Source organism: Poecilia latipinna, unplaced genomic scaffold (genome assembly GCF_001443285.1).
Source record: "Poecilia latipinna isolate Pla-1442-1.1 unplaced genomic scaffold, P_latipinna-1.0 Scaffold1162, whole genome shotgun sequence".
Taxonomy (NCBI): Eukaryota; Metazoa; Chordata; class Actinopteri; order Cyprinodontiformes; family Poeciliidae; genus Poecilia; species Poecilia latipinna.
The window spans coordinates 36,159-48,675 of record NW_015113778.1 but is presented as its reverse complement, the minus strand read 5'-3'; the positions used below and the strand labels follow the sequence as shown (position 1 = coordinate 48,675).

At 37.7% G+C, this 12,517-nt stretch overlaps 1 protein-coding gene across 1 annotated transcript; it reads right to left on the bottom strand.

Moving 5' to 3' along the window:
* Positions 1-2,070: 2,070 nt before the first annotated feature.
* Positions 2,071-8,696, bottom strand: sap30l (sap30-like). The gene is made up of 4 exons (XM_015053150.1): positions 7,913-8,696; positions 6,665-6,787; positions 5,682-5,780; positions 2,071-3,485 (listed from the first exon to the last, which is right to left on the bottom strand). Exons 1-4 carry the CDS (start codon positions 8,096-8,098, stop codon positions 3,357-3,359), a joined length of 537 nt encoding a protein of 178 aa, XP_014908636.1. The 5' UTR covers positions 8,099-8,696; the 3' UTR covers positions 2,071-3,356.
* Between the last annotated feature and the right edge of the window lie 3,821 nt (positions 8,697-12,517).

Here is a 12,517-nt window from a genome sequence, read left to right as displayed (position 1 = left end):
AAAAAAATTTTTTTTTTTATCCTTTTTTTTTTTTTTTTTTAAATTTCCCCTTTTTAAACTCCCCCCCGAAAAAAAAAAAAAAAAAAAAAAAAAAAAAAAAAACGACCACACTGGCAATTTATTCTGCACTTTGATCAATTTATTTTTGGTTTTTATATCTCTCAGATGTTTGTCTCAGAAAGCACTATAAAATAACTGAAAAATATTTAAAGTATTTTAAAGCGTTTTGGATGTTCTGGTTTATTATATATTTATTTCACAGAAAATAAACCCAAGTACTTACTGAGAAAGTTTCCAAACACCTAAAAAGCTAAAAATAAATCATTTTATTTGAGGGACCAACAGTGACCCCAAATGGTGGTTTTATGTCTCTGAAACTTTCCAGATTTTTTTCCTCTTTTTTTTTTTTTTTTTTTTACTTTTTTCAAGAGGTTGTGAAGAGTCTGTATCCTACCAGCTCTGGGAAACTCTCTCTGCTGCCTTATTTTGAATACAATACGAGATAGTTTTCTCTAAAGGCAAAAAGATATTCATCTACTTCCCACCCTCTGAAGCCAGGTGCTTCTGCCAGTCACCGAGACGATTCTGAAAGTTTATATCTATGAAAGGAAATCATTTTGTCATTCGTCCCCTCATGCTTTCTCAGGATAAGGAATTACATTGAAGTGAATCTCATTGTTAGGAGCTGCACTTTTCTTTTGGAATAAATTGAACTCTATTGATCTGACTCTGATAGGCGTTGGGTTTGAATTCAAACTTCTGTTTCACTGTAAACTTCAGAAAGATAACTTTTGATGGGATCTGAAACTTAAATTTTCATAACTTGGTAGTTTTTCCAAGTACAAAAACAAACCTCTTCATGTGATTTTAAATTTATTCATTGTAGTTTCTCTACAGACCTTTAAATAATTTTTTTAAAAGCATATGAGTCATTTTCAATAATCAAGTCAAAGTTGAATGTAAGGAATAATGTTTATAATATTCAGACCTTTTTTTGGTTTGATCAAATGTCTTGTAATCACATGTAATACAGGTCAACTGATCTACAAATAATATAAAGTTAAATATAAGATGTGTCCAAACTTAGGAACTGTGGGGAAAAACAACTGTGGCGACCCCTAAAGAGAAAAACTGAAAGAAAAAGAAGTCCAAATTCAAGGGCAGCATCTACTTGGCTGACGTAGGTCGGGTCCTTCGTTGACCCAGAAAACCAGAAGTGACCAACTATGAAATTGGATGGCTTAGCCTTTACATTTTTATTTCCTACCCTTCCCTCTTTCAATGTCCTATCGCCTAGCAGCCGTGACATTGCTAAACACAAACTGGTAAAACTGGAACTCAAAATATTACTTGTAATTTTTGTACCGCCATTTAATATATTACTATTCTCCGTCTTCTGCTTCCGCTATCGTTATAAGAACTAAAATCTCCTGTTCGACCCACAATGAAACTTGATATGATGGTTTAAGAAGGATGCATCAGACTCATCTCTCATATTCAGTGAAAAGAATGAATTAAAGTCGGCCGCATTCGGTGAAGCCGTCATCGAATCTGGAGAGCCGACGGTCACATCGATGTGATGTGATATGCGACACTCGAAGGATGCGGACCCTGAATTTGACCGATACTGTGATGAGCAGTGCTTCTAAATGACTAAGGTTTTACAAAAACAACATAAATATGCAACTGTGAAGTATGCAGACAAGAAATGAGTTGTTCATTGGCCTTAAATAGGGCATGGACTGGTATGAAAGGTAACACTAGCTGGGTAATTAGTTTAGTCTGTGGGTGTTGTAGCCTCTCAACTGTAATTTTCAAACACTCAAGGTAATTTAGAGTGTTTTTCATGACTGAAAATTATTTGAAAACTGTCAAAGCCATGTTTTATTCTATTATTTTTTTTAATTATATAAAACTCTAAAAGCGTGGTAGTGTGCAGTAATAGGTGCAGGAAGGTTCATCCATTTTCTTTGTTTGGTATCTCAGTTGTTGAGTTTTTAAAACCACAGGAGTGGAACAACCACCTGCTAAAGCCTTAGAATATCCTGAAAAAAAACCTAAAATCTCTTCTGCCTGTACAATACATTTATTAATAATATTAAGAGCAGTACGCAGCCATACTTAAATATGTGTTCTTCTGTTTTCGTTCTAATACAACAGTCAGTATAATGAGGAATGACCTGTTTGTTAATAAAGACGGATGTTATCTACATGACACTAAGAAACCTACAAGCAAAAAAAAAAAAAGGTACAACAGACTGGAAAACAAAATAAAGCAAAGAAAAATGCATCGGAAATCGTAAAGTGAGTTCAGTCCACAAGAACAGCTGGAGGACGACGGTTCTGAGGAATATGAAGGCTTCAGCCGGCCTGCTTTCCCTTTCTGTAAACCAAACCAGATCAGAAGGAAACTGCCTGTTTCACATTATTATTTCAGATGGAAATGAAATGTGAAGACTTTAAGAATTTCAGTAATTCTGATATGGAGGAATGGCATCAAGACAAACATTTCCCAGTAATCAATTCTTACAAACTGGGAGAAAAAGTCTTCCTGTTATTCTTCTGTTCTGAAGTATAAAAAGCCTTCGATTTCCGATTTTACCCCAGTGGAGGTGTTGGTTCATTGTTAAATATGCAGGTATCTTTAAACAACACGTAGAATAAAAGCAGAACTAAAAAGAAAATTGAACAGAAATAAATCAGTGTGTACCCACAAAACAACGTTCTACTGAGGAAAAAAGGCTCAAAGCGCTGCACCGTTCCTCACCATCCAGTCACATTCCACCTGAAAACAGGCCAACAGAACTGGTTTCAGGTTTTTAAATTTCATTTTACACATTATTATCGATGATGTGATTAGATTTGAGCTGGAAAGCGAACCTGAGCCTGTGTCCTTTTTCAAACATTTCATTTGTTTCAACCCCTTCCCCTCCAGCCTCCTCCTCCTGAATGTGTTAACAGTCTATTCACCAGCTAAAAATAATAACCAACAAAGTGTTTTTGTTTCTCCATTTTTTTAAACTCTTAAGGCAGCAATATTGTACATGTCATTCAGCTGAGTTATTTCAAATCATATGCTGTATTGTTTTTTTTTTTTTTTTTTTTTTTTTTTTAAAGTATTACAACGTAAATCTCCGCAGTGAGCCTTGCTTCTCCACAGACCTTATGGAGAGGTCAGTGACGGCGAGAAAGCAAACTCGTCCTTCCTCCACGTCTCCTCCAGTTCTGTTTAACGTCCTGAGAGGACGGCAAAGGTTCTGGTCCGACAGTGGGAAGGGGACTGAGGCGGAGCTGCTGCTGATAGTGGTGTCCAGGTTTGGTGTGGAGCTGTTGCTGGGGTTACGGCAGAGGGAAGCTTAGTCCAGCGGTTTGCCTCCGTCAGCCTTCTGGTCCAGGCGGCTCTTGCTGCTCTTCACCATGTAGATGAAGTAGGTGAGCGTCTCCTTCTCGTTCACAGGTATATTCCTGAAGTGACGACTCACGGTCTGAGGAGAAACAGAAAAAAAGTTAAAAATGAATAAAAAGGTGGTCATTCGAGGTGAAGTTGCCAAGCTAAACCACTGCTGGACCCGGAGTTGGCTTTTAATGGAGAAATATAACAAGCTGGGTCACATCACATCATCTCAACTCGGGGTGGGCCATACAAACTTACAAGATGAAGATTAAAAAAATGTATTTTAGGTAATAAACTGTTTAGCCGGACAGTGACTGGAAAGCACAGCATTCGTGGTGTCACCATCAAATATTGTCTTGAAAAACAACCTGATCTGAAATTAGCTTCTTAGAGACACCATTTACTTAAAGGGCCAATATTATGTAAAATCAACTTGTTTTTAGTTTTACATGTTGTTATGTTATTTCCTCATCAAAAACATACCTGGAATGTTGCCTTGATTCTTTCATGCATGTTTGAGAAATCCTCTAAACTCCTGTGGCAACCATTCAGCTGAGCAAAACGCCTGGGTGGACCTAGCCCCGCCTTTGAGGCGCAGCTCCTCCTCTGAGCAACAGTTTCCAAGCTTCTGCCTCTCAGAGCAGTATTCCCCTTCAACTCCCCAACTCAGTTCCTTCAGACTAGCCAGCAGCAACTAGCAAACACCTGGCGGAACTGCAAATCTACTGAGCTCATTATATCAGCTACTTCTTACTGCAACACTGGTAAAAACATTGTTAAATGATTAACAGAGGCGTTGTTATGCTGTTGTTATAGGCAGAAAGAGGAGGAGTTTTCCAAGAGACAGAGGTCCAATTTCAAGGAGTTAAATTGTAAAGTAAAATTTTTTTAAGTCATATTTATACATATGGCATATACATCACTTTTATTACAACTGATGGTGGTAACTGACAGTCAGTTATTTGACTGTGGTATAAAGTGAGACTATATGCCAGGAAAATACATGATACTGTCCCTTTAAAAAAGTGATTTATACCACTATCTGCACAGTAACTCCACTTAATCATATTTTAAAATGTATTCATTTTTTATTGGTACGCTAATGGAAACAAAACTGGAGACAATAGTGAGAAGAACATTTGTGATCAAACTGTCAGTTATTTTTGCTTTTTTTTAACATCAATAGCATATTTATCATGAAAAAGATAAGTAAAAATTCTTATCATGGTTAGAGATTTATCACAATAAATGATAGATGTACATCTGTACCGGTAAATACTTAATCCTCTCCTTTGCCTTATTAAATTTCTGCTAAGGATGCAAAGTGAAGAGACCTTATTTGACTTTATTATTACACCTCTAAGCAGCTTTGGAGACTTCTTCTGGACCCAGCAAATAGTTTGTGGGTAAACAATTTTCAGCGCTCAAATCGGGAAGTATTTAGTAAAAGGCTGATGAACCATTTCTCTCTATTATGTCCCAGTTAAAAATCATCTCAATATCCCAATTGTTTATTAATTAACCAAAAGAGTTTGTTAGCATGGATCCATGTCTATGCTCAAACACTGTAGTGACAACACATTTGACAACAACAGTCGTAAACTATTTACAAAGAAATAAAACCTCATGAAATATCTCAAGTTACAAAAGGATTGTTAGACTGTTTTGGTAAAAAAAAATGTTCAAAAATGTTTTGTTTTTTTTGTTTCCCATAAACTGAAAGCAACTGTGTGAGAACCTCGTTTGGGCATGACTAAAATGATGGCTAAAACCATTTCAAACACATTTTATACGCATCTCGTAAATATCGTCAACCTGAAAATAAAACTGCTTTTTTTAAATTGTCTATGGTGTATTATGAAATAGTTTTAGGAAAGTGTGAATTTCCACATCACTAACAGACAAAGAAACATATAGAGCACCCCCTGTTGAACTATGTGGGAAATTACTTCAAATGGCTCACCTGTCCAGAATAAATGAAAACCTGTTTTCTAACAATAACAAACTGAAACTGACAGCAAGTTTTGAACCCAGCGGAAAATTGATATAAAGCAGTTGGAGGTGTTAATGAAGTTCCAACTGAGTTTGAGCACAGCATGCTCTTTTTTTTTCTTTTAATCAACAGCAAGACAAAACTTTTATCATGCATGACAAAACTCAAAAACACAACAAGACACATTTAAGACAAACTGAAGGATCTGACCATCTGTAAGAGTATGCAACTAACACAGAAGCTGATGTGTAACTTGCCATTGATAGAACGCTGTGTGTGTGCGCGGGTGTTTACCTCTGCCAGCTGGGCCTTGTTGAGGCCGGGTCTGGTCTGCAGCTTGTAGTGTCGCTTGTAGCGTCTCAGCGTGTTCACCTGCAGCTGGAACAGATCCACCTGAACACAGTGATGACAACGTTTTACGTCAAGAGGCAGAAGACGGCCTTCTGATCTGTTCTTTGACCAATGGCAACTTTGAGGAAGTGAACAACTGGTTTTACAATAAAAACATGTAGGAAAGCTGTGTGAAGAACATCCCCATGACTTCAGGTTTTTTGGTCGTGCAGCTGTGAAACCAACTCGAATCATCACCCTCCCACCACCTTGTGGTTTGAGGTGTTTGGTTGCCACCTGACATGATGATGTGAATTGCTACTGAACATCTCTATGCTGGTCTCGTCTGTCCAAAGAAATGTGTCAGATAAAACTTTGCAAATCTAAATCTTGCTGGATCTCCTCCAACCCTTCCAAACAAGTCACTCTTCTTCAACCTTTTCCTGTCACGTTTTGAACTTTTACATGCTGAGACGTGTAGTTCCTGGGCTGGAGCTCTTTGTTTTTTTTGGGTTTTTTTGGAGTTTCCCTGAGCATCACACACGCTGACTTTGGACTGAATTTTCAAGGAACATTCTAGAAATAAAAGACTTGCTTTATTTACATTGTATGTGAGTATATATTATAATCTCCTTTGACTGAAAAATATTTTGTTATTGCAATTTATGGAGCAGGTTTTCCTTGTGTTTTGTGGACTTAAATTCTGCAGTTTCTCTCTGAAACGAGTTTATTTTTAAAGCACTGAATAATAAAACTGTTATTCAGAGCATCTGAATGTTTCCATTATTTAAGATCATATGCATAATGGTAACTACCTGGTGCCCCACAGATATGCATTGAATAAAATTTTACAATATTATCTAATTTACTTTTGAAGTAACATTTCCACATGTCAGCTGGTGTGAGAATATTTACTAGTTCCAGCAGTCCACTTTAACCCAGCTTACCTCAGGCACTTCCACATCATGGTCAGGGGATTCCCCTCCATCATCACTCGTCTTCCTCTTTCTCTTGTTGCGGACGCTCTGGATGAAGTTCTTGTGAAAATCACAGATGTAGAGATGCCGCACCTGGAAGGTAGGAAAACAACTTCAGGTCAACCATTGGAAATGAAAGCATATTTCTGCCATGATTATGGTATCTTGCTATAGCAAATATTTTAAAAAGCTGTGATTTTGAGAACACTGAAGTTCCAAGAAAGAGTAACTTTTTCAGCTGTTTGGAAATATTTTTATTCACAAAAAATATTACTCTAATATTAGGCTAACACTGTTTTAACACAATGGGTCGACACCTGTTGTATAGCTGACAGCAGGAAAATATGTTAGCAAATAAACCACCTAATTGATCGACTTAATATTACTCTATTAATAAGACAAGAAAAAGGTATAGTTTGATCAATAAACATTTTTATATATGTCAAAGCTGATGTTTAAAATCCAGATGAAATACTTATATTGAATCATTCTAGCGTGAAGAAATGGCTCTTCCTGATCAATAAGTAAAAGCAACAATGTTACACTAGTGTTTGAGGAAATACAGTGAGACTGTGAAAGTAAGGCGTTTTAGTTGAAAGTTAGGATTTTCTAAGAATCCCATCCCATGTTGTGCCTAGTGTAGGGTTAAAAAGTTAGTTTGCAAAGTTATTCATGTTTGTTTTGTAGTACCAACATGGTGTTTTTATTCTATCATAAACTTGTTGAACATTTCTTAGAAGTAAACAGTTTCCTGCTTTGAACATGATAAGAGCTATTGTTTTACCCGATATTGCAACTGTCTTTGCCAGTTGTGATCTAACTTGATTCATTAGTTGTTCAGTATCACTAAGAATATTCTTTAACAAATTCCCCTATGGTTGATCAGTTGTTTTTACCGATGTATTTTCGTCGGCGAAAAACGACAAAATTTAGCCCTGCATCTTTAGAAAAGCTTACTAACCACACACACAAAAAAATAAAATAAAGATTAAGCCACAAACAGAGCATAGGGGGTGTGTTAGAAAAAAGTGACACCGCTGGATGATGATGCGGGCCGACAGTGCTGTCCTACATAACGCCTGACGGTTAAAGTCGCAGTCAACATGCGGGACTCCGTAAACAACAGCAGCACATCGACAACAGCTGAGGTCTTCGAGTCCCAAACTTCTTTTTAACGGAAATTTCAGTAAACATTCAGAAAAAAAAAAGTGATCTTACACTCTTGTCGATGTCCAGCTTCAGCTTCTTCTGCGATATGCTCTTCTGAATTCTCTTGCTGAAGGAGGCGTTTCCAGCCGAGCGGCCGCAGCGCTCCCCGTCCTCGATCAGACAGCAGCTCTGGCCGTAAAACGGTGGAGCCGGCGGGCCGTCGTGGCTGTCCTCTTCTGTGCTGAACCCATTCATTCTGCACGGTTGCGGTGAAATTCAAGTCCAAGTAATAAATATTCACCAGAACAACGTTTGTATCCGACTACACGTCGTGTTGGTTTTTTTTGTTTTTGTTTGTTTGTTTGTTTGTTTTTATACAAGGCGACCAGACAGTTGGCTAGCCAAGTAGCTAACTCGGCTTAGCGGCTAATCCCGCAGCTAACAGCCTTCGTCGTCTGTGTTTCTGACCGACTCGAACTGAGATGCATCCGGGTTAAAAACATTCCACTCATCGGATTCACGGGAGTTAAAACAAACCGCGGCTAGGGCTGTTTAGCTACGGTGCTAACCGGCGGAAGAAGATGGAAGAGCCGCCGCTGAGGCTGGATGGAATTCCTTCGGTGAGAACCACCGCACTCTGTCCCTGCAGTCGCCCGTTACTCTGTCGTCAACGACCTCATCTGATTTCTTCTCTAAGTAGCGACAACTGGTCACCACAATCAAAGCAACTTTAACGGAATTCTAACAGTTGACACCTCCAAAACTGCGACACTCTTTTAGAACTGCTCGGTACAATGGAACATGCTCCGTCCGTGTGGCGGAAGTTCTTGCCCTGGACGGTGATTGGCCAACTTTTTCCTGAAGGCGGGCTTAATTTACAAAATCTATATTCTTATTTGATGTAGCAAACATCAGTTTTCAACCGTTTTCTACTATGAAAAGGCGTTGAATATGGCGTTAGAAACAGTTAGATCAGATGGCCTTTTAATTACGCAGCAGCACACATAGGAAATTAAATATTTACGGTACTAAGTTTCACAGTTAAGTTATTCAAGTTTCAATAAGATAGATAGATAGATAGATAGATAGATAGATAGATAGATAGATAGATAGATAGATAGATAGATAGATAGATAGATAGATAGAGTTTGGTCAAGTTTTGCCTCATTATGCCATAGTTAATATTACAAGTCTTGATAAATTTTTTTACTCCTTTAAAGTCTACAAGAATGTGAACTTAATTAAACACGTTTGGTGAATTACTTTCTATTTCTACCCGCAGTATACTGAACGGAACAGCATTCATTCTGGACTAAACCATAATGCAATCCTCTTGTGCATCACAAGGTGGAGACAAAAGCTCACTAATAAATTTGAAAAGAAGGGCAGCAGCACATCTCTTTAAAGATTGTGTAATATTTTTGGCATTCTCAGGAATTCTAAATTGTATAAAATAGATAATCTGGAGGGGTTTATGTATCACTCTTAAATCACTACTCCAGTTTATTGAAGTTGTTAGTTCCTGTACAGCTCTTGAAGTGTCAACACAGCAATAGAATCATTTTGAGGTCTGAAGTTTAAGTGGGTGCTCGTCTTCCCAGATAGGAGCCCTATTCTATCACTATCCTATTTATTATGTGTAAATGGTGTTAGTGTGAGGAAACTGTTTCAGTAAGTTGTTCAGATCATTGCCAGTTAGGTGTGTTGGTCAAGCAGCTTCTTCTCTGTTACATGTTGTCAGAGGAGAACATCTTCCCTACAACATTTAAATTTATCATTATACCCCCTAACAAGTGAAAATGCACCATAATTTATCACAGATGGAGTCAAACACATTTTTGTCTAAGACAAGTCAACGGTGAGCTTCACCTGACACACACCAGTTGTTTTTGCCAGTCGATGTTTCTCATGAAACAAAGAAGCCCTTGATATTAACCATATTGTCCAACTATGACAATCTGCACATAGTAACGTTCATAACAAACACTATGATTTTTGTGCTTTTGGTTTGAAACAGTTCCCTGATCTCAGCCACATCCAATACCCTGAACACCCTCCCTGAACAAATGGCAACAAATTGTTGCAAAAGCTTGGCTGTTATGGCAGATTGTTTCCTTGAATTTATTTTAGAAGGCAGCAATTTTAAAACCGAGCTTCTGAATACTAGTGTAATTTTGCTGTCATTTTCCAAACGTGATATTTGCCCTTGTATTCACACTGCCTCATCTTGCTGAGCTGATAGCTTAATGTAGGAAAACAATGTAAGAGGTCACACCATAAAAGAACGAATGAAAGAGCAAAAGGCATTTGGATATCTTATCTTTTCCTGAAATGTTTCTTAACCCAGTAAACACTTTTTAAAGAGTATTTTTGATGGTGGCAGTGGGCAGGAATGTAATAACCTGGTGCCTCCCCTTGAGAGTAAGGAAATGCAGATTGTCCACTGACTGATTGACTTTAAAAGTGGCAGATGATGGAGCAGCATAACATTAACAGGATTCTCGTACTGCTATCATCAGGGAAATGTCTCTAAGAGGCAATAAGATGTGAAGTGGTCTCTCAGTGTATTCAAAGTTGTCCCCCACACATCAATCTGGGAGCGGGAGCGACAAGCTGAGCGATATGACATCCCTGGAGACTCTGGGAAATGGCCTGTGCTGAGAAGCTATGTTCACTGATGAGTAAATCACTGCTGCCTAAAAGCTCTGCCAGCTTCTGTGTGGGTAGAAGAAATGATTATGACATTAACATTTTGAAAAAAAAAAAAGTGTTTTAACACGTTCAATCACTGAGATGATTGAAGTGAAAAGGGATGGAAGCGTGCCCAAAGAATCTATTTAAAGAGAAGAAGATTATTTTAAAGAGCTATCATAAAGTATGCAGATGATCCTGTCATTGTCAGAGAATTTAATTTAAAACCTTTCATAAAACAAATCAGGCATGCATTAGTTTGTAAAAATATCCTACCTAGAAATGAATCTATCTGTAATTCAGGACAAGGCCATGAATGTGTTTATAGCCATTCATCATGGGTATGCCCGTCTTTATAATTGTGTACTTTAATGATTTATTGAATCGTTCTTGTTCCAGGTTGGAAAGATGAAGACCCAAGTGCAATTACTTTTAAAATGAAGAATATATATCTTTCCATCCATCCATGCTGTAGTTTGTTTATTGTGGAACTGGGCACGAGGTGGAGGTGGATAGGTCTTTCTGTTTTGGCTGGATTGCTTTTTTAAATATATGTTGTGACTTTAAAAAACCACCAGGTGTCATACTAGAGCAGCAGATCCTGTAGAAAACAGAGTAAACCGAAAGTGAAACTTAACTACACTACAAGAAAGTGTCATACTAAGGAAACACTTATTCCATTATCAATTTAAACATTTGGGATTGTGCAATATTACTTTTTTTTATTGTTCATATTGTTCATTGTTCAGACCTGGGAGAAACTGTTAAGCAGATTCATAATTTTTCTTCCAGAGAGACATAACTGTGGTGGAGCTCTAGAAAGAATTTTGTTGGGATCCTATTTAGAAAAAAAGTATCTGCATGGAAGTTTTTTTTTAAAGATTTAGACAAAACAAGACTGTGCTGGTTCCTCTGATAACAGTCCTTTAAATCCAAAACTTTCATTAAGTGATTAAACATTGAGGGATTGTTCCAACACAAGAGAAGAATTAGATTTGTGCTTCAGTACATGGACAAACACTGATTACTGTAAAAATGCAATATCTGGACTTCATAGTCATGTTTTCACATCTTCTCACAATTTATTTTATTCACAAAATGTCCTTCAGCAAGCAAATTTGCTCACAGACTAGACTACCTGATGTTGTCTAGTCTACCAAAACATCTACCAATGTTTTGATGTGTAACAAAGCCTTCAGGCCTAATATCACTGAAATACATTTAGGCACATTGTCTTCCACACAGGGCTCTGCCTCTTCATACCTGTGCTTGCTCTTCTGCTAGTGTGTCTGAAGAGTGTATGAAAAGCAGATGCATTTCCAGTGGACAGACTGTGACTGGAGCCAATTATTCTGCCTGTCACAAAAAGGAACGGAACATTTCCTCCACTGTCTCCACGTCTGACTTGCCATAGAATGGGAAAGGACACGGAGGTCCGCTCCGCTCAGGAGGAATATTTCAAGTACGAAACTGTCTGAACATAATGATACGGTTTTCACTGAAGGGCTGGAACACAACCTACTCAAGTTGTGGGTCAGTAGAATGAGATGGATGGTGTTCAGTCTGGAATACATGTTTTTGTGTGGCTGGTGGCCTTGCACAGCAAATATGTGAGGGAAAAGATTTCACAGTAAAATTTATGTTTTTAGTAAACTGACAAACCAGCTGATTTTGACTTTATAGTTCTTTGTCAATATGAAAAATATTTATCCTTCGAACATTATACTAATTTCAGAAAAAAAAAAAAACTGAATGTCACAATGACATGAAAACATATTTGACCATATTTTGCAGATGAAGCATTTAATTTTTTTGTTTTCTTTTCTAGCTTAGACAGTGGTTAGCCTTGAGCTCACAACCAACCAATAGTAAAAAAAAATTAATAAAATCTAAAACTAAGTGTAGCTTAATGCAGTGGCAGAAGCTCACACAAGATCCATCCATCCATCCATCCATCCATCCATCCATCCATCCATCCATCCA

Coding starts and splice junctions, on each gene's coding strand:
- sap30l (XM_015053150.1), bottom strand. CDS start 8,098: ATGAATGGGTTCAGCACAGAAGAGGACAGCCACGACGGCCCGCCGGCT. Junction 6,788..7,912: donor AGCTGGACATCGACAAGAGT/GTAAGATCACTT, acceptor CCTACCTTCCAG/GTGCGGCATCTCTACATCTG. Junction 5,781..6,664: donor ATGATGTGGAAGTGCCTGAG/GTAAGCTGGGTT, acceptor CACTGTGTTCAG/GTGGATCTGTTCCAGCTGCA.